General features: G+C 39.4%; 1 protein-coding gene across 1 annotated transcript; it reads right to left on the bottom strand.

The window, feature by feature from the left end:
- Positions 1-703: 703 nt before the first annotated feature.
- Positions 704-4,103, bottom strand: BHLHE22 (basic helix-loop-helix family member e22). The gene has a single exon (XM_003734944.6). The coding sequence runs from the start codon at positions 3,506-3,508 to the stop codon at positions 2,402-2,404; it is 1,107 nt and encodes a 368-aa protein (XP_003734992.1). The 5' UTR covers positions 3,509-4,103; the 3' UTR covers positions 704-2,401.
- Between the last annotated feature and the right edge of the window lie 23,401 nt (positions 4,104-27,504).

Raw genomic sequence — 27,504 nt, 5'->3', positions numbered from 1 at the left:
ATACTGGGTACAGAGGGAACATCTCACTTCTGCACCACCACCACCACTACTATCTCTGCAACCTGCGCCACAGTAAAAAAAATCACACCTTCTAATATTCGAGGGCAATGTAGAGGTCAAAATACAAGTTTAGACAGTCATTCTTTAACAGAATCAATGCAAACATGGAAGCTAAAAGTCCGTCTCATCATTAAGCAACACTACTAAGTTCTGATAATCTCTATGGGCAGTATGCTTATATAATTCAAACTAGTTAATTCTTTTTATCACAGAAATGTAGAAAGCCACAATCAAATCAGCACTCAGAGAATTCAAGTCCATTTTTTTCCCTTGGCCTTCAGGCATTTGGAGGTAGAAATTTTGATGACAAACTCTTTAAGAAACTTTACCCTCTTTGACGGGTCCTGGCATGGTTAACAGCACCACACAAGCGGTAAAAGATTTCCAGGGAGAATGTGGCCTTCAAAGTTCATGCCAGTAGCCAGAAACTTTGAATCTCTTCTGGGTTTCACCATTGACCCATTAATCTCTCCTCCTTATAACAAGTAAACAAGTAAACTAGGGCTACTTCTAATTGGGCATCCCTGCAAAAACTTCAGTTCCACCTTCTCTGAAACTCCTTTCTGTTTTGTTACCTTTCAAGCAAAGAGTAACACAGAAGAGAGGTGATTGCTCCTTTCACAAATCACAGCATAATAAAATATTTGATCAAAATATTTTAATAAAGATTCTTTCTGACATAGATACACATACAAATGGTCGTACATAGCTGTCATAGTCTGATTGACCTATTTAATATATATATCATTCTTTACACATCCGAAACCCGCCAACAGATCCATCACAGCTCCCAACTCACCATCCAACCTGACAAACTGAATTTGTATTATCTGCAAGGAGTGGAAAATAGCAGGACTCCATTTTTAAAAAAGATTTTCTTGATTTTCATAGGACGGAAAGGCAGGCAAACAGCCATGCAAAACTAAAACTGAAGAAAGCTCACTTTGGGTAAATAGCTTCTTGTTCTTCCTTAGTTTTATTTCTTTTTAAATTTTATTTTATTTTTTTTAGAAAAATAACCAAGGATTTCACACCATAGGCAAATCAACCCAGTCTTTTAACTTAAATAATTCTCCACAGTTAAAATAACTTATATATGTACATATATATTAAAAGCAATTAAATTAGACCTTTTAAAAATGCACAGCACAGCCTGGAAAAATATTTGCTTAGCATGTTCTTACGTATAGGATCTATTGCTGTGATGTTTTTCCCTTTTGGAATGCAAAGGAGTCCCCTTTCAAAAAAGAGATCAATTCATTCATCAATTAAGAATACACCTTTCCTGTAATTTTTGGACTGAAGCAATTTATTAAAGCTCAATTTAAATACAGGGATGATGCAACTGAAAATATCCAGGTGACCTTTCATAAACCTAAGCAGCTCAGATACATCAATATTTCTCTTCATACTTATTGGCAAATAAACCTTTAAACACTTGGCACACAGTATAAGTAATCTATAAAACAATTTTAGAGGCATTAAAAAAATCTGCACATAAGACCCATGACCTTAACACATGATAAATACTGTTGACGTGGAAGGGTCATTGAAGAATAACAAATAAATACCATAATTGTTAATACATCATTGCAGAATAGAAAGTAACAAGGTGCACATAAATATTTTTAAATGCAATTCTTTCAGCCACAGTCAGTTTTTCTATATCACTCTCGCCAAAACTTTGAGCATTTTCACAGGATTAAAGTTCAGAGACAATAAAAAATACAAGTCTTTCATAGCATCATGTCTCTCTCGCGCGCGCGCTCTCTCTCTCTCTGGGTTTTTCCCCCCTCACTTGAGTCAACATTTCAAGTTTTTCTCCTGGCTCAGAATCAAAATTTATTTTCAAGTGCCCTTTCTGATTTGTCTGAATGAATATTCCATCTCTCATGCTACCCAACCCCTAACTCCTGCTCTCCCCCTCAGCACTAGCCAAATTCACAATTATTAGTAAGATTAGTATTTTGCCTTTGAAACACTCTCCAGGCTTAATAACCAAGCACTACTTCTCAACTTATTTTTCACCTTTAAGGAAGATTCCACTTCCTCGAGGTCTAGGCTGCCAACAAAGTTGCCACTTTCAGAAAAAAAAAAGACATCCATACTCCATCCCAATTCCACCTCCCTCCTCCCTCCCTCCCCACCCCGAAGACCGAGATTCTGGGGATGTCAAAGCTAAAAGTCCCGTTTTGTCTCTGATACTTCTCAGTTCTTGCCTCTGCTTTGTTTGCTCTGCAAGTATTTCACAACTACGAGAGGACCAAAATAAAGGGGGTGGGGAGCAGCTTTTCGCTTTCCTCTAGCTTTTGGGTCGGTCTTGTGTTTTTCGGGGGTGTGTTTAAGGCTTCTCCGTGCACTGTTTGCAGAGGCTGGAGGAGACGCTGTTGAACAGGGCGCACTTCTCCGGGCAGGAGGCGGCCGGGGGCAGCCCGGCGCTGAATGGGTAGCCGGCCGCCTGCTCGTAGGCGCCGAGCGCCGGGTGCAGGGCAGCTGCAGCTGCCGCTGCAGCCGCCGAGCTGGGCAGGGAGGCAGCCGAGATGGCCTGGCCCTGGTTGAGGTAGGCGACTAGGCGCCGCATCTCCTCCAGGGCCTGCGCCTGCATAAGGATGTAGTTCTTGGCGAGCAGCAGCGTGGCGATCTTGGAGAGCTTTCGCACCGAGGGGCTGTGCGCGTAGGGGATCACCGCGCGCAGCTCGTCCAGCGCGTCGTTCAGGTCGTGCATCCGCCGGCGCTCTCGGGCATTGATGTTGAGCCGAAGCGCCTTTTGCTCTTTGGATTTCTTGCTGCTGCTGCTGCCGCCGCCGCCGCCGCCACCGCTGCCGCTGCTACCCCCGCCGCCGCCGCCGCCTCCCAGGCCCCCCGGGGGGACGCTGGCGCCGCCGTGGAGGTGGGCGTTCGAGCAACCCTCGGCCGCCTTCGCGCCGCCGCCTCCTGCGCCCGGGGAGGCCCGCGGGTCGGCTACTCCGGCCCGCAGCACCAGCTCGCAGCGACCGTCGCTGTCGTCGTCGGGGCTCTGCTCGCCGCCGCTGCTCTCGGCCACCGACCCCCGGCTCGCGCTTTCGCCGTATTTCAGGCAAAGGGCGGCCCCGGCCGGCAGGCTGCTCAGGGTAGGGTCGCCCCCAACGCCGGCTGAGCCTACGAGCAGCCCGGGGACACCGCCGCCGCCGCCACTTCCCGCGCCGCCGCCGCCGCCGCCGCCGCCTCCAGGCGGCGGCAGCAGCAGCCCTGCCCCCTCGGGGTCAGCGGGCTCGAAGCAGCCCAGGGGCGACGAGGAGGAGGACGTCGGGCGTTCCCGAGGCGGCGGCGCCAGGGACAAGTCCATGCCCGGGGGCGTGGAGCGGAAAGCAGCTTCCAAGCGCTTGGCGGTGGAGGCGCTCAGGTTCTTGTGCAGGAAGAGGTCGTCTTCGCCCGCGGCCGCCGCGCCGAGGTGCAGCCCGCGCTCCATGGTCCCGCGCCGGCGCGCAGCCCGGGCCGCCGAGCCCGCCGCCGCCGCCGCCGCCGCCTCGGCTCCGGAGTCAGGCGGCCCCACAGACGCGCGCGAGCCGGGCTCCGGAGCTGGTGCGCGCGTCGGTCCTCGTGCTGCCGGCAGCCCTCTCCCCTTCTTTCTTTTTCTTTTTCGCCTTCCCCCGCGCTCGCCGCCTCCTCTTCTTCTTCTTCTTCGTCTCCAGCCGATGGTGCTGGCTGCTGGGGCTCACCATGGGCCGCGGCCCCGCATGGTGGGAGGGTGGGCGCGGAGGGAGTGGAGCCGCCGCCGCCGCCGCCGCCGCTCTGAGCCCAGCCCTGCGCCTCCTCTCCGCACCGTTTATCTTGCTTGGATTCACCTTCAAGAGATTTCCGGACCCATCAACCAGCCGCCGCCACAGACGGGGGAGTCTTTTACATCATTATCTCTGAGTAGGTTATTATGAAGAAGACTCGCCTGTTGGGACAGCGCTTTCTACCCAATCAGGTTAACGTTTTAATTAATAGGATTAAAACGGTAACAAACAATCGCAGGCGCTATCTGGCCGCGAGTCTGAATAGTTTCATTTCCCAGGTCTGAAGACAGGCAGCAGCTAGAGCTTTATAAAAGGCGCCTGCTCCATTATTCTGCCTGCCATCTGTATACACAGCTTAGCGCATATGTTTGCAAGGCGCTGGGTCCTGTTAGTAACCCAACAACTGCCTTTAGCTTGACATGTGTGGCGACTTTCACTCATCAATGAGCACACTAAAAGCCCTACTTAGAGCCGAGGATGTTCTTTGCTCCTTCAGCAAATTGTAGATCGGCGGCGAAGCCTGGGAGTCCTGTGGAAAGCAGACACCCCCACCCACCGCACCCCACCCCCCACTGCCCTTCCCTCGCCACTGCTGTCTCAGCTTGTGCTGAATTACCCTTCCGGGCGAGAATTATACTCCACCCCTGTTCGTAGGATGACTGGGTCTGGATTTGGAGATGGGACTTTCCGAGAGAAGGTGGTGTCCCAGCTGGCTTGCCCAAAATTCGTTCTAGACTTTCAGCTAGTCAGAGAGCAAAGCAGTCGTCCCCCCGAACACTCTGCCTCATTTCCACACCCCCTACTGCCCATTACCTACCCAGATTGGAAAAGAAAGAGAAAGAAAGAAAGATAGAAAGAAAGAAAGAAATAAGAAAGAAAGAGAAAGAAAGAAAGAAAAAATGAAGAGCAAGTGATCATGCATTCATTTTTTTTTTTTTAAGGTGGGGTGGGAGTGATTTCGCAGTGGTCTCCAAACAACTGTTACAGTGATGGTAATTATCAAGTACACGGTTTCCTAAACAACAGAACAAAACTGGTTTCTCAAACTTTCCTTAAGATGAAAATCTGGTTGTTTCAAAAGGGTCAACTTCACCAGGAGTCAAATCCGCTCCCACACCGAGTGAGGCATTTATGCATATTTATTTACCCGGAAGCCATTTAAGGACATCTGGATCAGCCTCGGTTGTTCTAAGAGGGTTCGGGAAGGGAGAATGTGAAAACAAGCGCTCGTCTCCGGATAGGCAATGGTACACGCGGTCCTCTCGATGCTGAGTTCGGTCTCTGGGTACACATGGTATTTAGCAGCTGTTTTTCATTCTTATGACATAAGTAAACACAATATTTCCCAACACCTTCCAATAACTCTTTCTTATATGGCAGAATTACTGGAGACTATGCAATTTTTGGTTTCTCTGGTTTCATTAAAAACCTTTTAATTGTGGCTTTCAGAGCTGGCCCCAGGTGTTGGACTCTTTTCATTACATTTTGCTCTAATGTGATGAAATTCTAATTCTCTTCTTACCATATGGTTAAATTTCCCCACTGAGAATTAGTTGAAAAAGGAGAAATAATCTATTAATCTCTGTAATAGATTCACAAATGAGGTCCGCCACAGAACCTGTTTTTGAATGGTAATCTCAGAACAGTTGGGCACCTTATTTCATAAAGGAAGGGTGAGGGCGACACAGAAATGTCTGTATTTTCACCTGGAAGGGATGAAAAGGGACCTAGCAGTATCTTTCCATAATAGTTCCCTGAGATCCAATCTTCAGGGGACAGAAATGCTATGTAGACGTCGGTTTCCTAAGCAGCTTTGGATGTCCTGGCACCTAAAGATTGAGGAAGATCAGGCGGGTCTGCGGGAGGCTCTTGTGCCTGGGACCGAGACCGGGGATTCTGCAGGCTTGAGCGGTCACACGTGTCTCGTCGGGGACCCCGAGGCTTGTTTACGTGCAGGGCGGCCCTTCGCTCACCGCACCCCTTCCACCGTCGCTTCCCAGGCTTTCGCAGCTGTTAACCTCTCCCTTCAGAAAGCTAAAGACGCGCTGGTGTTACTGTTTTTTCAGTTATCAGCTTTGTTTTCACTGGGATCATAAACAAAGGTTCTCTCTAAACATAGGTGGGTCATAAATGCATGACACTAACTTATCAAAGTCCTTGGGTCACTTTCGGGAGGACGGAGGCTGACACGGTCTTGGCTGGGCAGGGTGGAGACACATCTCGGGATGTCTGACTTATTTCTCCAGCTAGCTTGCCCTTTTTGTGGACTAGCACCTTTCGACGGGCGCCTGGATTCCTGCCGGCCAGACTTGGACTTTTGAAAGGCAAAGGATCGATCATGCCTGGGATTGGTGGGGGGCGCCATGCGAGGCTGTGAGCCGCAGAGCCAGGTTGGCAGAGTAGGGGCGACACTGAGGGAGGCAAAGGCCCTGCCACCTCAGCTAGACCCAAGATCTTCGCAGGACCTTTGCCTGTCGCCCTCATCAGACAACAAACACTTGAGCTCACCTGGTGACCTTCCCCGTCCCCATCTCCACGACCTATCACCACCCTCCACTCCCTGGCCATCCAAACTTCTGGAACAAACTTTTGCACAACTTTAAGTTATTCGGTAGGAGCCAAAATCCACTTCTTTTTGTAATTCAAGAAAGATTTCCCTAGTCTCCCCGGAGGAGGTGACTGCTTAATACTCGCTGAAAACTTTGCTTCGGAAAATGGCCGAAGAATTTATGGAAGCTCTAAATATGGGCCTTATAACAACCGCTGGGGAATGGTCTTTGAGGTTTACGAACTCGTAAACTTTTGCTGATTGCTTCTGGGAAGTTGTCAGACACTTAACACTGCATTTATCTTACAGGGCAATGAAAATACATCTGCCCGGTGTCTCGTTCCTTGCTTTAATCGTCGCCAGCCCTAAGTCACGGCTTCTGCTCCCTCTACTCCACTGGGTGGGATCCCGCCGCCTGGTTTCGGCCGGGCGGAGGGGTGACGTCAGCAGCGCACACAGTGCCCCCTGGCCGCCGGAGCTCGGGAAATCTGTGCGCTCGAACTTGGCTCCGCCAAGAAGGGGGCAAAGATTTCGGGCTCCTGATGGAACTGGCAAGTTGGAAGAGTGGCAAAAGTGAAGCCATCATGAGCTCTTTCGGCTTGCACGGGCAGAAAGGGTGGGAAATCAGGCCACGGCGAAATCTTCTGACTCACAGATGACCTCTTACAATGAAACTACGGAAGGAAAGTCCTCTGACTGCAGTTTCACAGAGGGTCACTGAGTTACCAAAGCAGTTGGGAAACAGAGGCAGGGGACTGCCCCCGTTCTGCCCGCAGCAGGAGTGCGAGGGGCAGCTCGGGAAACTCCGTGGGCCGAGCGGGCAGTGGGCACCGTCCCCGAGGAACACCCAGCTCAGCGCCCCTGGTTCTGGACTGGTTGGCTCTTCGAGGTCGGTTGGCCAAAGCATTCAGAAAGAGAGCATTCTCGGCTGATTGTTGGATACCAAATTATAAACGCCAGAGCATCTTGATAAAGATGAATACCGTTTTGTTACTGCAGGAGGGAATACACCTACTGCTTTGAAAGGATTTTAAACTATTCAGCAAGCAACACAGCATTGAAATTAGTGCATTGAGCTGCAGCCCAAACTAATTTCTAGGTACTATTTAAATTTCTTTATGATTATCTTAATATTTGCTTGAAATTTGAGATAGGAACTCAAATAAAATCAGAACGGAACACAGTCTAAAGAGCAAAGCCAGAAGTTCCTCTTTGTTATTTTTATAGTCCTGATAAATAGTTTATTACTTCACTAGATTGCAAAGCCAGAAGTCCGGATTTGGGTAGCTATGTGTGTTTTCTGAGAAGGAAAATTGTCTCTCTGTGTGTTTCAATTATCTCTTTCAGAACATTCTAAAAAGTAACAACAAAGTTTGGCAAAAATGATAACTTTTGCTTGAGAACAGCTCTGGAAAAGCGAATCCACTGAGAGCTGTGGGAATTCTCCGCCCGCTTCGCTTCCCCAGCAGAGGAGGAATCCGACCTGGAAGATCGCTTCTGGTCCCCAACGCGGACACTCCAGTTGGACCCTCCCCCCCGAAAACTGCCCAGGGGGTGAGGTCTTAGCGCCCTCCACTGCAGGATTCAAGGCGCAGTCCCGGGGCGCGACCCCAGCGCTCCAAGCCTAGCATTCTTGGCAGCTCTCCAGGCCCCACTCGGAGTGCATTGACCTTGAAGTTGCACTTGCTTCGCTCACCCGGAGCTGCCTGGTGGCGCCTGGGTCAGCTTGAAACCCGCGCAGCTGAGGGGCCTGGGTGTGGGGTTCACCATCCTGCGCCCCCGCAGGATTTGGAGCACCGGATCTATTAGGAGGCAGAGAGATTCCAGCTCATCGAGCCCCGGAGGTCAAGACTTTCGGAGTCGTTTTGTCTTCTGTATTTCTTCATCCTCTTCTCCAAGTCCTACAAAGCTCACTGCAGAGAGACTGGGTCTACTTGTGGGGACTCATATCTTCTCAGACATCTTTGATGAGGTCATTTGAGGAGGGCGGCTAGGGTGCCGACTCTGGGGGACTAGCGCGAGCTGGCGTATTCCTGGCGGTGCGCCAAGGGCCCCCAGTCTTGCTATTCCTCCAAGTTGCTTGGCAGTTCTAAAAACTCGACTGCAGAAAACTTGAAACTTGTTCATATAAAGTTCTTTAGAAAAGATTTTCCTTGTTTGTATCTATTTTACAGAAAAGACGTTGGTCCCCACTACTGTTCGGCGACGAGTTAGCCTAAATATGAACAGACCCTGAAGAGAAACCCTGAGCCCCGAGAGGCAGCTTTTTCAGCGCAAGGTGCACAAACTGGTCCCAGAGCCCACCTCGAGGGGCTCACCTGGCTCCTGCCTGTTCTTTTCTCATCTTGGCTACTTGAAGGCCAGGGGATCATACAGTGAGCCAATAACTTGGTGCCTGCATTATCACTGCTGAAACCCCAGAGAATAATGTAGGATATCCGGGTGGAGAAAAAGCAAAACTAGTTCAAAGAGTTTCTGAGGGTTTCATAACCGCCTCGCCTACTTGGGACAACTCCTGCATTCAATTGTCCTCCCTAGGGGCTGTTATGCTTATTTGTGTCATAAACATCTCTCTCCTGGAATCTTATCATCATAGAATATTAATCATTTGAAAAAATTTTAAAGATTAAACTTGTTCTAGCAAAAAAATGGTAAACACTGTTACGAATTGCCTGGCGTGCACGAATGAAGGAAAGAAAGAAACTGAAAATCAGCTTGGCTTTGGGAATTTAAGCTTTGCTATTTAAAACCCACAGCGCCATCTCCTGGTAATAAGGAGAATACAGCGATGGATGACTACTGAAATGCTGACTATGAAATGCTCAAATCAGAGAAATGCTTCAAAAATTATTTCCGTGATAGATTGATGATGATTACAAAACATTATCTGACATGGACATTTGTTATCATTAAAAGTTATCAGACACAATACTGGAAGCTAATTATTTGTAAATAGAACTTTGTATATTTATACATACATGTATTTTATAGATTCAAATACGCTGTTAATTTACGATAAAAATATGAGTATAGAATTTATCATAAATACGTACTTTTATACAACAGTTCTCTTTGTTACTTTTTGTGGATGACGCTACCATATATGGTAGAAAAAGAATAATAGGATGTGGTGGTGTATGGAAACAAGATCTCCTAGTTCCTCATTGCATTTTACTAGTAAATACTTTATACCCATTTGTCTCAGTAACCGCTCACTTTATCTAAGTCTTCTCATCATGCAGTCTTGTGGAATGTCTTATTGTCTTCATGTTAAGACATCATGACAAGAATGTCCTAACATTATTCAGACATTCTGACCCTGAAATATCATCTGAAGTTAAATTATTTTCCAAAAGTGTAATGCACACAATAGAATCATGAATACCTAATACTGTTGTGATTAAAATGTTTCTGAAGTATTTTTTTCAAGCTTTGATCCCTTTTTAAAATAAGACTGAAACACACTAAAACTTAGCGATGATATCCCTATTAAAAAATTTTTCCTCTATGATTCTATACACAGGCCAGCTGCTTGAAATACAAATAAAAGTAGATATGCTTTTTGTAATGTGCAAAATATTATGAATATCCTTCAAAATTGTAGATCAAACAGACAAATGTGTAAACTTCCGTTGAAAGGTTTGGTTTATTTGATTAATTAAAGTGAAGATCTATTCAGCCAAATATTTGGACTCATTTACTCTGTCAATTTAAGAGTTCCTGTTTGAAAGTTGATTATATATGGGAGGAACTAGATAAACAGATGGTTATCTAGAGAGCTTTTCACAGTTCAATTTTGAAATTTAACATGGATAAGTTTGATATCTTCTCAAACATCTTTGATGAGGTCATTTGATCTATTCTAGCAATGCAGTATTATTGCACATCATTAACTTATGTTTAAGAAACAATTTAACTTGGATTTTTATTTTATTTGGCTGAAAACTGTACTGGTTAAGTTGTCCACAAGGGACACACACACACACGTGTATATATATATATATATATATATACATACCTATATATGAGTGTGCTATATTTATACAGTAATAAGCACATCCTGTGAAAAGGAAATCAACAGCTGCAAGGCATCATGACAAGAGTGTCTTAACATACAAATAACATTTCTCTAATGAAGTGTTTCTTCCAATTACCTGAAGGCAGCTATAATTTGCCTCCAAGGCAGACAAACCAGGTTGCCTGTTTATTACAGTGCAGTGCCCACATGGAGAATGGGCACTATCATGTGCGTGGCATGGAGACATTAAAGTTAATCTTAAAAGCAACCTAAGAGCCTTCTAGATGTTAGGTATTTAGAAAAAAAAAAAAAATCTCCCACTCCCTCCATGGATGACAAGTTGAGATTTTCCCAGAAGGATGGTTTTGCAATACATGTACTTAAACATTCTTACTCCCTTGAGTTGTTCTCATATTTTCAAGAACAATGCTCATGGGGTAAAAAGGCCGGGGAGGGAAGAAAGGGAGGATGAAAAGAAGGCAGGCAGAGGAAAGTAAGTATGTAGACTTGAGGCCAAATAATGTGTTTCTTGTATTTAGTGAATGTGGAAAGTATTTGTCTCATAAAGATACAGTATGCTTTTCTTTTATAAAACTTTTTGAGTTATAATTTGTACATATTTCCAAACCTGATTGCACTTCTCTGTGAATTGCCTTCAATGGCTGGAGAAGGTATAGTAGAAATAAAAGCTCCCCAGCAGAGTATGTAATCTTGGGCAATTTCCTTGATTCTATGTGGCCTTGGGAGGAGAATGAGTCTATTAATCACACCTTTCCTGACTACTTCAGGGTACCTCAGGGTGGGAATCAAATGAGACGATGGGAAAGCATTGTGTAAGCACTGAAATGATACGTGAATTTAACATCAACACTTTATTATTATTATTTTCTTTTTGACTTATTTCATCGAAACCAGTTCAGTCACCTTTCGTTATCATTGTTGGTTTGTCATTTATTTACTTTTTCTATCACAACTTTCAAGTATGGGCAGATTTTAGAACATCTTCCCCTGCTTGGGCCGTGTCTGAGGGTCATGGGCATAAGACCCATAGCTGTTTGACTTTTGTTTCCACATCCACCACTGCCTCTCCCTTCTCCGGCTATGAGTATCCCTATTGCTCTTCCTGTGGAGTGCTTGCTCTGCTAAACTGAATGAATGCATTTGTCTCTAGTCTGTTACACAGTGGTCACCATAAGTGTGTATTGACTGAACTAGCTGTGTGTGTACAGAGAAGTGGTCGTGTGGTTGGCTCCAAGTCAGTTCTTATTTGAATGCCTTACTAGGTTTCTATCCTTCACAGCAATCTTCTCTCACAATGCGTTCAGATGTATAGAGTGCACTTTTTAGTCTAGTGACATTTCTTAAATGAATAATGACTTCACTTATTTTTCTTCCTTCCAGATTATTAATACAAAATCTTTGTGAATGCAGATCTATCTATCCCTGATCTTAGTGTGATATTTGTTTCTTCTTCCCTATGGCTAGTTGCATCAATGCTATTATTATTTTTGTTGTTTACGGTCTATCAGGCAGTTTCCAATTCAGATGACAGTGTTCACCTTGAAGAAGCCAATTTGAATTTATTTTTTACGAAAGATTTATGGAGACACTGTATGTCAAAGGTCTAAATTTATTACACATCTTGTCTTCCCTCACCCACTAATTTAGTTATTTTTTTAATCAAGAAAGGTAATCAGGTTTGTCTGAATTATTTTTTCTTTTTAAACCTCAGCTGTTTATTGCCCTCAGTTTGATTATTCTGCAAGTTCTTGAAGATAATTTCTACTTAAATTTTATTATTTTACTAAAATCAAAGTTTAACCAGTTCTATGTAGATTGAGAAACATATTTTAAGTAATGAAACCATACATTACTATTTTTATAGAGACAATTTTTATAGACTTAGAGTGGAAAGTCTTTCTAAGCAGACAAAACCCACGAGGTCACACAGGAAAAAGATGGCACATTTAAGTACACACAAAACAATTAAAATTTCTGTTCTTTGAAGAAAAATACCACAAACAAAGTTGAAGGACAAATGACCAACTGGGGGAGAATAAACACCCCAAACACACAAAGAGTTTATATAAAACTCTGGTGCAAAAACAGAAAAATAATTTAATCTGGCAATTAGCAGAAAAAAATCTAATTGTCCACACAATGGAATAAAAAGATGTTTTAGATCGTTAATGAAAAGAAAATATGAATTAAGGCAGGTTTTTAACTAGGCCAAATTTTAAAAACACATGCTGAATTATAATGAAAATGGTTGCAGTGATTTGGAGTCCAACATCTAAAAATCCACCCTACAGAATGACATGAGTACATATAGATTTATGGATCAGGATTTTCTTAAATGGCAGTAAATATGAAACAACCTAAATGTTCTTCAGTAAGCAAATGATTAAATAAATTATAATGCCTCCATTCCATAAAAAGTTGTAAAAAGAAAATGTGGTTTATCTATAAATGCACTGACCTGGAAAACCATTCCTGATACACAATTTAGTTGAAAAGCAAGATGTGGAATATAACGTGGTCATATTTGGTGTTTTTTACAAAGAAGTGTGTGTCCATTTCTGATGTTCAGGATGTTAAAAATAGGACTTGGTGAGTTCTCTGGTGCCAAGTTTCTGATTTCCTGGGTCTTTTGGTAGGAGGCGTGATCAACTGTGCACACCACCTGGGGGCCAGAAATCTGTATGTCATCTTTGTAAAGGGGACACTGACGGTGGCTGAGCAGATCTCCCACGCTGCTGGCTGGGGAGCCACGCTGATGGCCAGGGTCAGGGAAGGCAAACCAGAGAGCAGAAAGAATATACCTCCAGCACCAAAACCCCACCAGGAAGGCATAGCAGAGAAGAAACGGCACATTTCTTATTTAGTAGATCGTATTGAGATTATAGTAAATAATAAACGGCAGAGGAATGGTTCTGCCATCCCAGGACCTGTTGTAACACAGACAAACAAACCCACTAAAATTGTTTGCCACACCTTCTCCCTATTTTTACTTTTATGGGTGGATACACGTAGAAAAAAAAAGTTACCGAACAATTATTGATAACTTTAGTTCCCTTGGTAACCGGGATTGGAGGACCAAGAGTGAGGATTTTCATAAATTACCGTAAACACTTCCATAACAAAGCAGAGGGATTATGAGCAGCAGATATGTACTGTCTGTTTTGTATAGGTTTTTGTTTATTTGTTTGCTTGTTTTTACAATTAAAGAAGCTTAAAATAAAATATTAAATAAGTAGAAGTGTTAATATTTTCTCTTGGTCCTTTGCTTCATTATTCATTCTCTATTTTAAAATATTGAAAGTAGTTTTCCTAATTTTATATACTTGAACTACACAATTTTATCCCTCATCCTCCAAATTCCACTGCCTAAAATCATTTTCTTTCATGTTATTTGGGTCAGAAATTTGTTTTAAAGTAATCATGACGTTTATGAGCAATTTGTTTTGTTTGGGCTTAACCACTGATATTAGCCTTTCTTTACTAGTTATTACATTTTTGAAGAAAATTTTTAACATTAAAATGCAAGGTGATCATAGAGCAAAATTAGTAACTTTATTGAATTCCAGTAGAGTAACTCGGTTTTTACCTTGTAAATTAAGCCATTTTATGTTAATATTTTAGCATGATCACAGAACTGCTTTTAAATAGCAGACAAATATAGATTATTGTGGAGCAAGAATTCACAGTTTGAGCTTTGACAAAATGATTTTGGCATTTTATTTGACAAAATGATTTTGGCATTTTATTTTACCCCCTTTATCTCTTTATGTGTGCTTGTGTTTTAATTCGCCCATTCCATCTCCTGATTCAAAAGTGAAAGAACAGTGGTTTTTGCTTTCGAGGTTACTAAAATTCACACTTTAATCTTTCAGGGACTGCTATTTTCCAGTCACACTCAGATGCCTGATTGTCAGCTTTATATCTCAGAAAGCATTCCCCGCAATTCAGGTACAGTAAAGTATCTAGCTTCAGCTAGCCTCTGTGAACTATATAACTTTTATAGTCATTATAAAAAATAATTTATTGAAAAAACTTAAACCTTTTCCAACTCAGGTGACTTTTGATTTAAATGTCTGTGATCTTGGTTATGGTAATCAGTTACGGTGGATTTTTTTTTCTGAATTAAGTTTGCTGTTTATATTACAAAGTTTAGAAAATATGAAAGTAACGGCAACTCAAAAATAGCCAGTTAGAAAAAATGAAGAGTCTGTAGTTCACATTTTACTATTACTTGCTTTAGATTCACACTTAATACAAGGCCTGGAGAAATTTCCTATTCTTTGTGTCATATTTTTCCTCTTCTATATATTTTTACTTTATTTAGACTGTTACATAGTAAAGTCTAAAATATAGTAAGCTTTGCTCTGCTATGATTATTTATTAGAAGCATTTTGTTAGGTGAAATTATGAGAAGCAACTTTAGCTATTAACAGTAACATTAGACATTCAGAATAACAATTAATTATTAAAAGATTTTTAGGAGGTTACTTAGAAGTGATGGCTTGGGTAACAAATCTCTGTGAATGCTTAACTGCTTAACCTCTAAAGACATAAACTCTCGATATATTGTGATCTGAATTTGAAGGAGCTGTGCTGACAGTGTTATTTCCTATGCACACCAACGTAGCTGACAAGATCAATGTGTCCCCTGCAACCCTTAGATGCTCCAGCCAGGAATCGCATTTCTTGCTTGCAAGGTGTGTTTCACTACCTGTGGGTTGCTTTGTTACCTAGACTTTGGGCATTAAAAATGAAATCACTTCTTACTCAAATGCAAATGTAAGTAGCACCAAGCTATTTTTATATTTGCCAACTGAGCTATTCTGACTCGGACTGTGGTCAAAGCAATTAAGTCATCTTTCATCTGTGGGTAGTTTGGTGTGCCAAGACCCAGAAATATCATTCGTGTTGATCATGTTACCATTTAAAAAAAAAAACAATTTGCATACTACTTAAGCTCAGAGCAACTCTTCATTTTTTCTTGAGTCGTTCTTTTGTTTTTGTATCATCAAGCTCCTTATATTTTCTAGTTACCATTGCGGAGGTTACAGCTTTTTTTTTCTTTTAAATGCATGGTCTTATTTTTTAATTTTTGAAAGATAGAACGAAACAGAAATAAACATGTTGAAAACAATCTCAGACTAAAGTGAAGAGGGAAGCTTTTCTCTGTTTAGTAAATATAGGCACTTTCTGTGGAACTTGATGCTAATTAAGATATGATAACATGATTCTTCTATATTGAAGTTTTAAAATCAAACTCTTCTGCCTACTTCTAAGAATAATAAAAATCAAGAGAGCAAAACTTATTCAAGGAGAGACTTGAAGAGATCTGAAAATTGCTAACTTATTTAATCGGATATTTTAGATAACTGTATGGAAAAAAAGAATCTCCCATATTAAAAGAAGCCTCAAAAGAGGAAATGTATCACAGAGGCTAACAGATGACAATGTATCTTAGAAACCATTGATTGTTAGTGAGTGTGACTCATAAAAGAGGTGACAGTTTTGTACCACGGATAGGTTTGGGAAGTACAAGAAAAAGCTGAGTGTTCCAGCAATAATTTCTTCAGTCTATTTTTGAAGCGTAACAGTCCTGCAAGGTGAAACTGCTTCAGACCTCATTGTCAGGAGAAAATGTGATGCATCATTTTTATAAGCATGAACAGGGAGTTGAAAACTCACCTGAAGGAGAAGAGTCAGGAAAACTCCTGCCCCTATGAAGCATGTCAGAGTAATTTTGCCACCTAAATTAAGGCAACTGGTGACAAAACCAATTTAAATATTTCTGCAGTGCACCTATCTGTGCTAACTGAATTCTGTTTAGTGCAGTACAATTTAACTCAGTTTGATGAAGAGCAATGCAGTAAATATTCAAGTCATCCACAGGGCTATCTTCCTTTAAACCATGAGTCTAATCTTATTTTGGAAACAGATATATAATTAATGCTTTATTTGTGAATTCAGTTGTTTTTAAATAACAAAAAAAATTTGAGGGTGATGTATTTATCATTGGGAAGCTCCGGATGCTATGGAATTGTGTAATCCAGCTAAAAGCTATTGAAGGGCCATACTACCCTAGATGGTGTCACTGCCACCTAGTGGTAAGTACCTGAATTTGTAGACGTGGTTATAGCTGTAGGCACACTGACTATGTAGTTAATATCATATGATTTTGGTAGCAACAACCATTATATTGGATATAAAAGAAATTTTCTACTAGTGATTGAATGCAGCAACATTTACTTTTTTTCTGTACTTCAAGGAAAGACACTTCCTTTTATCACAATCTCCCATTCTTCCTCTGTGTACATTTCATTGCCCTTATAATTGCATATAGAGTTTACTTTAGAAAAGAGACAGAAAATAATCATAGACTGCTAAGCTTGCACATTTATCTGGAGTTTACAAAGACACTTATTGCAAAATGGGCCATTAAATAGACAAACAGGTACTTCTTAAAATCTCATTTTATAATATAAAAATAGATTTTTATGGATTTTCCATTTGCTTAAATGCATAACGTGATTTCACCACTTCACATCCTTGTAATTATTTAAGATTTTTATGGCTTTATGGTGAATGCCTTTATATATCCTGGCTTTCTCTATTTCATTGATTGTTATCTTTGTTTTTAACACATCTGTAAACACATTTGAAATTTTATACTCATGTTGAGGTTTCATCTTATTTTTATTGAGAATTTAATTTGTGACTGTGTATAATTACACACTTTGTCTTATGCCTTAAAGAGAGAAAACATACTTAAAGTCATATTCCATGAACCCTATACAGGAACACGGATTGCTCCATTACTTGCCTATTCACATTCCAGAGAAGTAGGTGAAATAAGGGAAACAGATTCAGGTGTGATGCTCCAGGGAAAAATCAGAAATAAAGTGCAAAGCTGGCTACGCCTAGCATTTTCTTGCATTTCTATTAGGAACTTTAAGAATTCATGGAACCTGAATTCTGGTTTCATTTTTCTCAATTAAATTGTATGAACCTTAGACAAGTCTTTTAACTTCTCTGAGCTTCAGTTTCTTTTCTTAATTTTTAAAATTTTATTCTATTTTATTTTACCTTAAATTCCAAGACATATGTTTAGAACGTGCATGTTTGTTATGTAGGTATACATGTGCCATGGTGGTCTGCAGCACCTATCAACCCGTCATTTCTGGTTTTTGTTTTTTTGTTTTTTTTGAGATGGAGTCTTACTCTGTAGCCCAGGCTGGAGTGCAGTGGCACAATCTCGGCTCACTGCAACCTCTACCTCCCAGGTCCTGGTTCAAGCAATTCTCCTACCTTAGCCTCCCAATTAGCTGGGATTACAGGCATGAGCCACCATGCCCAACTAATTTTTGTATTTTTTTTTTTTTTTAGTAGAGAAGGGGTTTCACCACGTTGGCCAGTCTGGTCTTGAACTTCTGACCTCGTGATCCGCCCATCTACACCTCCCAAAGTTCTGGGATTAGAGACGTAAGCCACCAGGCCCTGCTGTCTTATTTGCATTAGCTATTTGCCCTAAATCTCTCCCTCTTCTTGCCCCCCAACCCACAACTCTCCCCAGTGTGTTTTGTTCCCCTCCCTGTATCCATGTGTTCTCATTGTTCAACTCCCACTTATGAATGAAAACATGCAGTGTTTGGTTTTCTGTTCCTATGTTAGTTGGCTGAGAATAATGGTTTCCAGAATCATCCATGTCTCTGCAAAGGACTTGAACTCATCCTTTTTTATGGCTGCATAGTATTCTGTGGTCTATATGTGCCACGTTTTCTTTATCCAGTCTGTCATTGATGGCATTTGGGTTGGTTCTAAGCCTTTGCTATTGTGAACAGTGCTGCAATAAGCATATGTGTGCATGTGTCTTTATAGTAGAATGATTTATAATCCTTTGGGTACATACCCAATAATGGGATTGCTGGGTTAAATGGTATTTCTGGTTATAGACCCTCGAGGAATTGTGAGACTGTTTTCCACAGTGGTTGAACTACTTGACACTCCCACCAACAGTGTAAAAGCTTTCCTATTTCTCTACATCCTCTCCAGCATCTGTCATTTCCTGACTTTTTAATAATCACCATTCTAACTGGCATGAGAGGGTATCTCATTTTGGTTTTGATTTGCATTTCTCTGATGACCAGTGATGATGAGCTTTTTTTCATATGTTTATTGGTCACAAAAATGTCTTCTTTTGAGAATTGTCTATTTATATCCTTTGCCCACTTTGATGGGGTTGTTTTGCTCTTGTAAATTTGTTTAAGTTCTTTGTAGACTCTTAATATCATCCCTTTGTCAGCTAGACATATTGCAAAAATTTTCTCCCATTCTGTAGGTTGCCTGTTCACTCTGATGATAGTTTCTTTTGCCGAAGACTCTTTAGTTTAACTAGATTCCATTTGTCAATTTTGGCTTTGGTTGCCATTGTGTTTGGTGTTTTAGTCATGAAGTCTTTGTCCATGCCTATGTCCTGAATGGTATTGCCTAGGTTTTCTTCTAGGGTTTTTAATGGTAAAACCTAAAAGGTTTTATGTTTAAGTGTTTAACCCATCTTGAGTTAACTTTTGTATAAGGTGTAGGGAAAGGCTCCAGTTTCAGTTTTCTGTCTATGGCTAACCAGTTTTTCCAACATCATTATTAAATAGGGAATCCTTTCCCCATTGCTTATTTTTGTCAGGTTTGTCAAAGATCAGATGGTTGTAGATGTGTGGTGTTAGCTCTGAGGCCTCTGTTCTGCTCCATTGGTCTATATATCTGTTTTGGTGCCAGTATCATGCTGTTTTGGTTACTGTAGCCTTGTAGTATAATTTGAAGTCAGGTAGCATGATGCCTCCAGTTTTGCTCTTTTTGCTTAGGATTATCTTGGAGAACTTCCTCAAACTAGCAAGACAGGCTAACATTCAAATTCAGGAAATATAGAGAACACAACAGTGATACTCCTCAATAAGAGCAACCCTAAGACACATAACTGTCAGATTCACTATGTTTGAAATGAAGAAAAAAATGTTAAGAGTAGCCAGACAGAAAGGTAACCTATGAGGGGAAACCCATCAGACTAGCAGAGGATCTCTCTGCAGAAACCCCATAATCCAGAAGAGAGTAGGGTGGGGGTTGAAAAATATTCAACATTTTTAAAGAAAAGAATTTTCAACCCAGAATTTCATATCCAGCCAAACTAAGCTTCATAAGCAAAGGAGAAATAAAATCCTTTAGAGACAAGCAAATGCTGAGAGAGATTTCATCAGCACTAGGCCTGCCTTACACAAGCTCCTGAAGGAAGCACTAAATATGGAAAGGAAAAACTGGTACCAGCCACTGCAAAAACATACCAAATTGTAAAGATCATTGACATTAGGAAGAAATTTCATCAACTAATGAGCAAAATAACCAGCTAGCATCATAATGAAAGGATCAAATTCACACATAACAATATTACCCTTAAATGTAAATGGTCTAAATGCCCCAATTAAAAGACACAGACTGGCAAATTAGATAAATAGTCAAGACCCATGGGTGTGCTATATTCAGGAGACCCATCTCATGTGCAAAGACACACAAAGACTCAAAATAAAGGGATGGAGGATGATTTACTAAGCAAATGGAAAGAAAAAAATTCAGGAGTTACAATCTTAGTCTTTGATAAAACAGACTTCGAAACAACTAAGTTCAAAAAAGACAAAGAAGGGCATTACATAACGGTAAAGGGATCAATGCAACAACTAGTGCTAACTGTTCTAAATATGTATGCACCCAATACAGGAGCACTCAGAATCATAAAGCAAGTTCTTAGAAACCTACAAAGAGACATAGACTCCCACACAGTAATAGTGGGAGATTTTAACACCCCACTGTCAATATTAGACATAGACACATCAATGAGATGGAAAATTAACAAGGATATTCAGGACTTGAACTCAGCTCCAGACCAAGGAGAACTAATAGACATCTACAGAAGTCTCTGCTCCAAATCAACAGAATATATGTTCTTCTCAGCACCACATCACACTTATTCTAAAATTGACCACGTAATTGGAAGTAAAACACTCCTCAGCAAATGCAAGAGATCGGAAATCATAATGCACTCTCAGACCACAGTGCAAGCAAATTAGAACTCAGGATTAAGAAACTCACTCAAAATTGCAGAACTACATGGAAACTGAACTACTTGCTCGTGAATGACTACTGGGTAAATAACAAAATTAAGGCAGAAATAAATAAATTATTTGAAACCAATGAAAACAAAGACACAACATACCAAAATCTCTGGGATGCAGCTAAAGCAATGTTTAAAGGGATATTTATAGCACTAAATGCCCATAAGAGAAAGTGGGAAATATCTACAATCAACACTGTAACATTACCATTTAAAGAAAGAGAGAAGCAAGAACAAACAAATTAAAAAGCTAATAGAAGATAAGAAATAACTAAAATCAGAGCAGAACTGAAGGAGATAGAGACATGAAAAACCCTTCAAAAACTAATGAATCCAGGAGCTGTTTTTTTGAAAAGATTAACAAAATAGTCTGCTAGCCAGACTAATAAAGAAGAAAAGACAGAAGAATAAAATAGGCCCAATGAAAAATGATAAAGGGGATATCACCACTAATCCCACTGAAATACGAACTACCATCAGAGAATATAAACACCTCTATGCAAATAAGCTAGAAAACCTAGAAGAAATGGAGAAATTCCTGGACACATACACCTTCCCAAGACTAAACCAGGAAGAAGTAAAATCCCTGAACAGACCAATAACAAGTTCTGAAATTGAGGCAGATAGCCTACCAACCAAAAAAGCCCAGGACCAGACAGTTTCACAGCCGAATTGTACCAGAGATAAAATGAGGAGCTGGTACCACTCCTTCTGAAACTATTCCAAACAATACAAAAAGAGGGAATCTCCCTAACTCATTTTATGAGGACAGCATTATTCTGATACCAGAACCTTGCAAAGACAACAAAAAAAGAAAATTTTAGGCCAATATCCATGAGGAACATCAATGCAAAACCTCAATAAAATACTGGCAAACCGAATCCACATCGAAAACCTTATCCACCATGATCAAGTTGGCTTCATCCCTGGGATTCGAGGCTGGTTCAACATAAGCATATCAATAAATGTAATCCATCACATAAACAGAACCAATGACAAAAACCACATGACTTTCTCAATAGGTGCAGAAAAGGCCTTAATAAAATTCAACATCCCTTTATGCTAAAAACTCTCAATAAAGTATGTATGATGGAACGTAACTCAAAATAATAAGAGCTATTTGTGACAAACTCACGGCCAATATCATACTGAATTGGCAAAAACTGGAAGCATCCCCTTTGAAAACTGGCACAAGACAAGGATGCCCTCTCTCACTACTCCTATTCAACATAGTATTGGAAGCTCTGGCCAGGACAATCTGCCAAGAGAAATAAATAAAGAATATTCAAATAGAAAGAGAGGAAGTCAAATTGTCTCTGTTTGCAGATAACATGATTGTATATTTAGAAAACTCCATCATCTCAGCCTAAAATCTCCTTAAGTTGATTAAGGAGATTTTCAGCAAAGTCTCAGGATACAAAATCAATGTACAAAAGTCACAAGCATTCCTATACAAAAATAATAGACAAATCATGAGTGAACTCTCATTCACAATTGCTACAAATACCTAGGAATACAACTTACAAGGGATGTGAAGGACCTCTTCAAGGAGAACTACAAACCACTGCTCAAGGAAGTAAGAGAGTACAGAAACAGATGGAAAAACATTCCATGCTCATGGATAGGAAGAATCAATATCATGAAAATGGCCATACTGCCCAAAATAATTTACAGATACAGTGCTATCCCCAGCAAGCTATGATTGACTTTTCTTTTTGCAGAATTAGAAAAAAATACTTTAAATTTTATTTGGAACCAAAAAAGAGCCCATATAGCCAAGACAATCCTAAGCAAAAGGAGCAAAGACTGGAGGCATCATGTTACCTGACTTCAAACTATACTACAAGGCTACAGTAACCAAAAGAGTTAATTAAACTATAAAATGAGCATAGTATTTTCTTACCTGTGAAATTAATATTATCAACTTGAGGGGAATAACAGAATCATTTTGGGTAGTGTTATTAATGCTGTTATTTCTCCATAGGGTGTATCAGAATTTCTAAATGAATGGGTATTGGAGGGTTGTATTTTATGAAAACTGCCCCCAAATATTCCACCTCTCCTCAAACCTCCATCTTCAGCCTAAATAGTGCTTAATATTCTTTCTTCAACATTCCATATTTCCAATTGTTTCCCCTATGGGCTAAGATAATTTTGAATGGAACATGTTTTACTTAGAACAGTTTTCAAACACATGTTACATAGAAGCTAAGAAAAGACATTTCTCAGCCCAGTGGGCCCTCTTAGGAACCTATGGAAACATTCTAATATCCAGCTCTCAAATCTAAGAACAAGCTCTGTATCAAAACACTTTATGATGTGAAAAGCCATGGGTCCTTTGCCAAGAGAAATGATCATATGAAATATGGAAATAATAAGTCTATGTGAGGTTTTTATCATTCATACATGCCATTTTTTTTTTATCATTCATACATGCTGTTTTATCATTCAAAACAGCCATTTTGATTCTTTAAGTCTCTAGGTGGGTTATGGTGATACTGTTTATGCCTTTCAGTGATATTTGACTCTTAAATATCTCTTACTCTCTTTGTGATATAATCTTTTCAACATTATTCTTTTTGCCATTCTTTACTTGAAGATCAAACTCACCCATCTCAGTTTATTCTAGGCAACCTGCTTCTTTGAATAAGAAAAAAAAACTTTAAAATTATCTGTAAATGTCAGCTTTTCAGAAACTCCAAGATATCCTCTGAATTCTAGACGAGTTATTTTCAAAATTGAAAAAAGTTTTTAAAAGTTATTTTTTTCTTTAAGTAATATGAAACATGACAGTAAAATCAGTATTTAAAAACCATGATTTTTGAGTAGTTTTTATCTAGGCTGCCAGGAGGGAAAGCACTGGATGTAGGACACAGAAGATTTAAGTACATCTTTAGTTAAAATATTGATTAGTACCATTCAAATAATAATAAGAGCACATCAGATTAGATGCTTGGGAGACCGGTGTTTTGTTTTGTTTTTTAATACTTCTGAGTTCATGGTACCTAATCAAAATTGACTTTAAAATGATGTCTAAAGCAGGGATAAGTTCAAAAGCATAAATTATTTTTGTTTAAAAATCACAGCACTTTTTTTTTTTTTTTTTTTTTTTTTTGTAGCTGCGTGGTATCCATTACTTGTATCCTGACTTCTTTTGCTGGAATGCCCAGAATTTCTTTCTTAAAGTCCCAAGTGACACCACTGCAAAATAAAAAACTTAGCACCAAGTAATGGAAATATTACTTGAATGGAAACAAGGTATAAATGTTACACAGAAAAATTCATACATGGAGAAAATAGATGGTCTAATATGAAAAATAATTGGTGTTTCTCAGTTTGACAATACAGCAAATAAAAGAGAAATAATTGAAAGATGCCCATTTTTTAAAAAACCCAGCTTCTTGTAACAAACACAAAATCAAATCTGCAGAGTGGAAGAGCCCACCATGTTCCAGAGAAGGTCAATATAGAACAAGCAATCACAATTCACGTCTTAATTAAGTTATCAAACTTTGCAGATCTAAAGAATGAGTCAAGCTTTTCAGCTAAAATGGGATGTCATTTCTAAGTGGGAAGATCATGCTGGCCTTTGATTTCTTCATAGCAATGTTCAATGCCCAAAGATAATAGCATAAAATAGACTTAATTCTGAGACCATGTTTTCGAAGAATATTAAACTCATCCAAACTCTCCATTAAGTGTAAAAGCAGGAGGCCATCATACCCAAACATGAACAAAATTAGCATTGCTGAGTCTTTCTGGAAAAACTAGTTCATGCTGACATTCAGCCAGCCATGTAATGAGTTAAAATAGAGAACCAGGAATGGAGAGAACCTGGTAAAAGAAATTGAGGTGTGTGCCATTTCATTTCAACATAAAGCTAAGATTAAATGTCTATGGGAATTATTTCCATAGAAGAGAATACAAATGTGGTAAATAATGACAGCCCCCAAATAATAGTTAATTAACAAAAAACGAAATGAAAGGCAGAAGGAAGTCTAAGTATGATAACTTTCTTACCCTTAGATATTATTATCAGTGGTATTTAAAAGTGAAAAGTGGTTCTCAGGATGGTCATAATACTAGCAATCTCTAAATGTTTTTCTTTGTGATGTTTTATTAGTTTTGGTCATAAAGAAACATCTAAAACCAAAGTACCTTGTATTTCACTTTGTTTTGTTGTTAAGTAAAAATAAAATTTTTTTTAATATATAGACTAACCCCTACTTTATGGTCATTTATGTGTTTATTATTTATCTGCATTTGTGCATATAGAGATGTCTAGGCTGATATTCACCTGTAATTAATTAGAATAATTTCTAGCTGGTTGGATTTGAAATCTTTCTTGTTTTGACTTGAATATTATAACATTGACATGTATCATTTTATCAAAGCAGTAAATTAATTTTTGAATCAAAGCATAAAATCTAGTATTTTAACTTTAGCTCGCACCACTCCCTTTTCTTGTAATTTTTGGCTTTGAAGCTTTGTTGATTATAAATCTCAAGTGAAGCATCTTAAATATTTTGTTTTTTGGGGGTAGTGAAAAAGCTGGTGCTACTTGACACTCTGAGTGCATAATACGAAGATAGTATTCAAATTAAATATTATAGCAGATGTACCCATACTGTATGTGTAGTTTGCAAATGTTGCTTGTTGTGCATTATGCATATTATGATTTCCTTTGATACCTAAAACTGTGAACTTTTGTTAGAATATGCTTTATTTTAGTTCCAAACTCTTAACTCTATGTTGTTAAAATTGTATATATTAGTATCTGATTTTTGAAAGGAAGCCTCTTCGAGCTTCTGAAGCGAAGTCTGAAAAAGGGTTAAAGCCAACTTATGTAAAAATCATTTGCAATATGAACATGGAAATGGAATTTTAAAATTCAATATAGGTTTTGTGGAAAGGAAAGTATTTTTGGAATATTGGATCGTGATTATTTGACAATAATAAATTGTTTTGACTTTTTGAGTATACCCACTGAAAAATATTAGGGTCTAGTACAGAGCAGGAATGTGCTATTCTTGTCCACCCTCAGTGACATAAGTTCCATTGTTAGCATCATGTTTATATCACTCAAATATTACCCTTGCCAATTATTATAACACTTTAAGCAATCTAGAATGCTGATTACTTTCCCATCTTAGTTGTTTCTTAAGTTTTCCTTTAAATTTTTTTATCTTTCATTTGTCTTTCTTTGCAATATTTTAATTTTATCCTGCTATGAATATTGAAATAGTCGTAGAGAAATTAAATTTAATGCTACATTCACTGATTGTGCAGCTTCAATAATTTAAGCACTGTGCTATGCATAAGTGATACAAAGGTGATCAAGACCTTGTTCTCAGAAAGTTGACAATATAGGAAGTAAGATGTGGGAATCATGTGTAAATTTTGATTTGTCTCCAAAATGAATGCTCTTTCATTGCTTAAGGCAATGGTAGTTTTGAAGTATAATGAGAACATGCGTTTTTAAGTCAGATAGACATAGGTTTGAATCTTTTTTACTTAATAACTGTCAATTGAACTTCAGTTTACCCAAGTTAAAAAAATGGAAATTATACCTTGTGGAATTGTGAGTGGAATAAATGAGAGAAAATTTGTAAAACTAGCCCACTATTGGGCATGTTGTATTCCCTTGATGATAATTAGTTTTCTTCTTCTTCTTCACTTAGCTAAGAGTATCTGCAAGGAGAGTCTCAAATATATTGCCAATAGCTATGAAAAAGCTATCTCTTTTATCCTATTTTTTTTTGCTACATTTCACATCTGTATTCTATATGATGAACTTATATATCTATATTCTTATAGTTTTTTCTTAACTTGGTTTTGCGTATTTTTAACTTTGATTGGATGGACATTAACTCAATATTATTCCCATTTCTTTCCCTTTTCAATTGAAGAATTATTGCCTAAGTTTTCCAAATTTTTTGCAATTCTCCTAGTAGAAATAGCCATTCCTCCCACAGCTTGCAGCCCTACCTCTTCTTGTCTCTTGTTTGAGAGGAAGTAGTGCCTTTTCTGCCTTTAAGGCTAGGCTCTCAACAAATTCTTTGTATCAGGCTCTCTCATTTTCTCAGGGAACTCTTCGAAGTTTCACATAAGACTTGCTCTGCTGTAGCTTTTCCACCAGCATATAAGTATCCACCAGTCACTCCAATCTTAAAACAAAATATAACAAAACCAGACTGTCCTTCATCCTTTCAGCTTCCTCTAGCTACCATCTTATATCTTTCTTTCCCTTTAAAGACAAATTTATTGAAAAAGTATTTTGCATTTCCTTTATCTACTTCAGTTCCCTTTCTGTCCTCAATCCACGCAGTGTGACTTATTCTCCCAATACTTAATGAAAATTGCTTTCTCTAAAGGAAGTTATGACATTCTTGTTTCCAAATCCAAAGCACTGTAAGGGACCTTATCTGACCTCTCTGCTATATTTAAAAATAGGCCATTGTAAAAAAAAAAAAAGAAAGAAAGAAAAAGAAGAAAAAAAATAGACCATTGTCTGTCTCTTCACTCCAGCCATCCTGACCACCTGGTCATATTTTTCTCTCATTTCTCCACTTTGCATAGTTATTCTTCCAACTAGAGCTTTTGCTTTTCCCATCACTCCTTCATTGTATTCTTTTCATAGTCTATAATACTTGTTCATTCTCATAACTGCATGTTTTGCTCAAAAATTTGATTTCCAAAATAAAAAGACATTACTAGTGATAGTAATATATTACTAGGAATGGTAGGTAATGAATAACTCTGAAATATCAGTGGTTTAGCAAATACAACTCTATTTCTCACTAATGCTTGGCTCACTGTGGATGTTGCTAGCTGGGGAGTGTTAATGGGTTTCTTTCTTCAAGTAGAGGTTCTGGGGTTCAGGAGCTTTTCTTTTCTTTTCAAAGTAATCTTCAGCATGTCTGTTCCAGGGTTACTGTGGGAAGGA

The sequence above is a fragment of the Callithrix jacchus genome, chromosome 16, assembly GCF_049354715.1.
Source record: "Callithrix jacchus isolate 240 chromosome 16, calJac240_pri, whole genome shotgun sequence".
In the NCBI taxonomy this organism is placed as follows: Eukaryota; Metazoa; Chordata; class Mammalia; order Primates; family Cebidae; genus Callithrix; species Callithrix jacchus.
Note: the sequence above shows the minus strand (reverse complement) of the source record. Positions and strands in the feature narration are given on the sequence as shown.

Bases quoted from the DNA above. Each gene is read 5' to 3' on its own strand.
- BHLHE22 (XM_003734944.6), bottom strand. From the start codon at position 3,508: ATGGAGCGCGGGCTGCACCTCGGCGCGGCGGCCGCGGGCGAAGACGAC.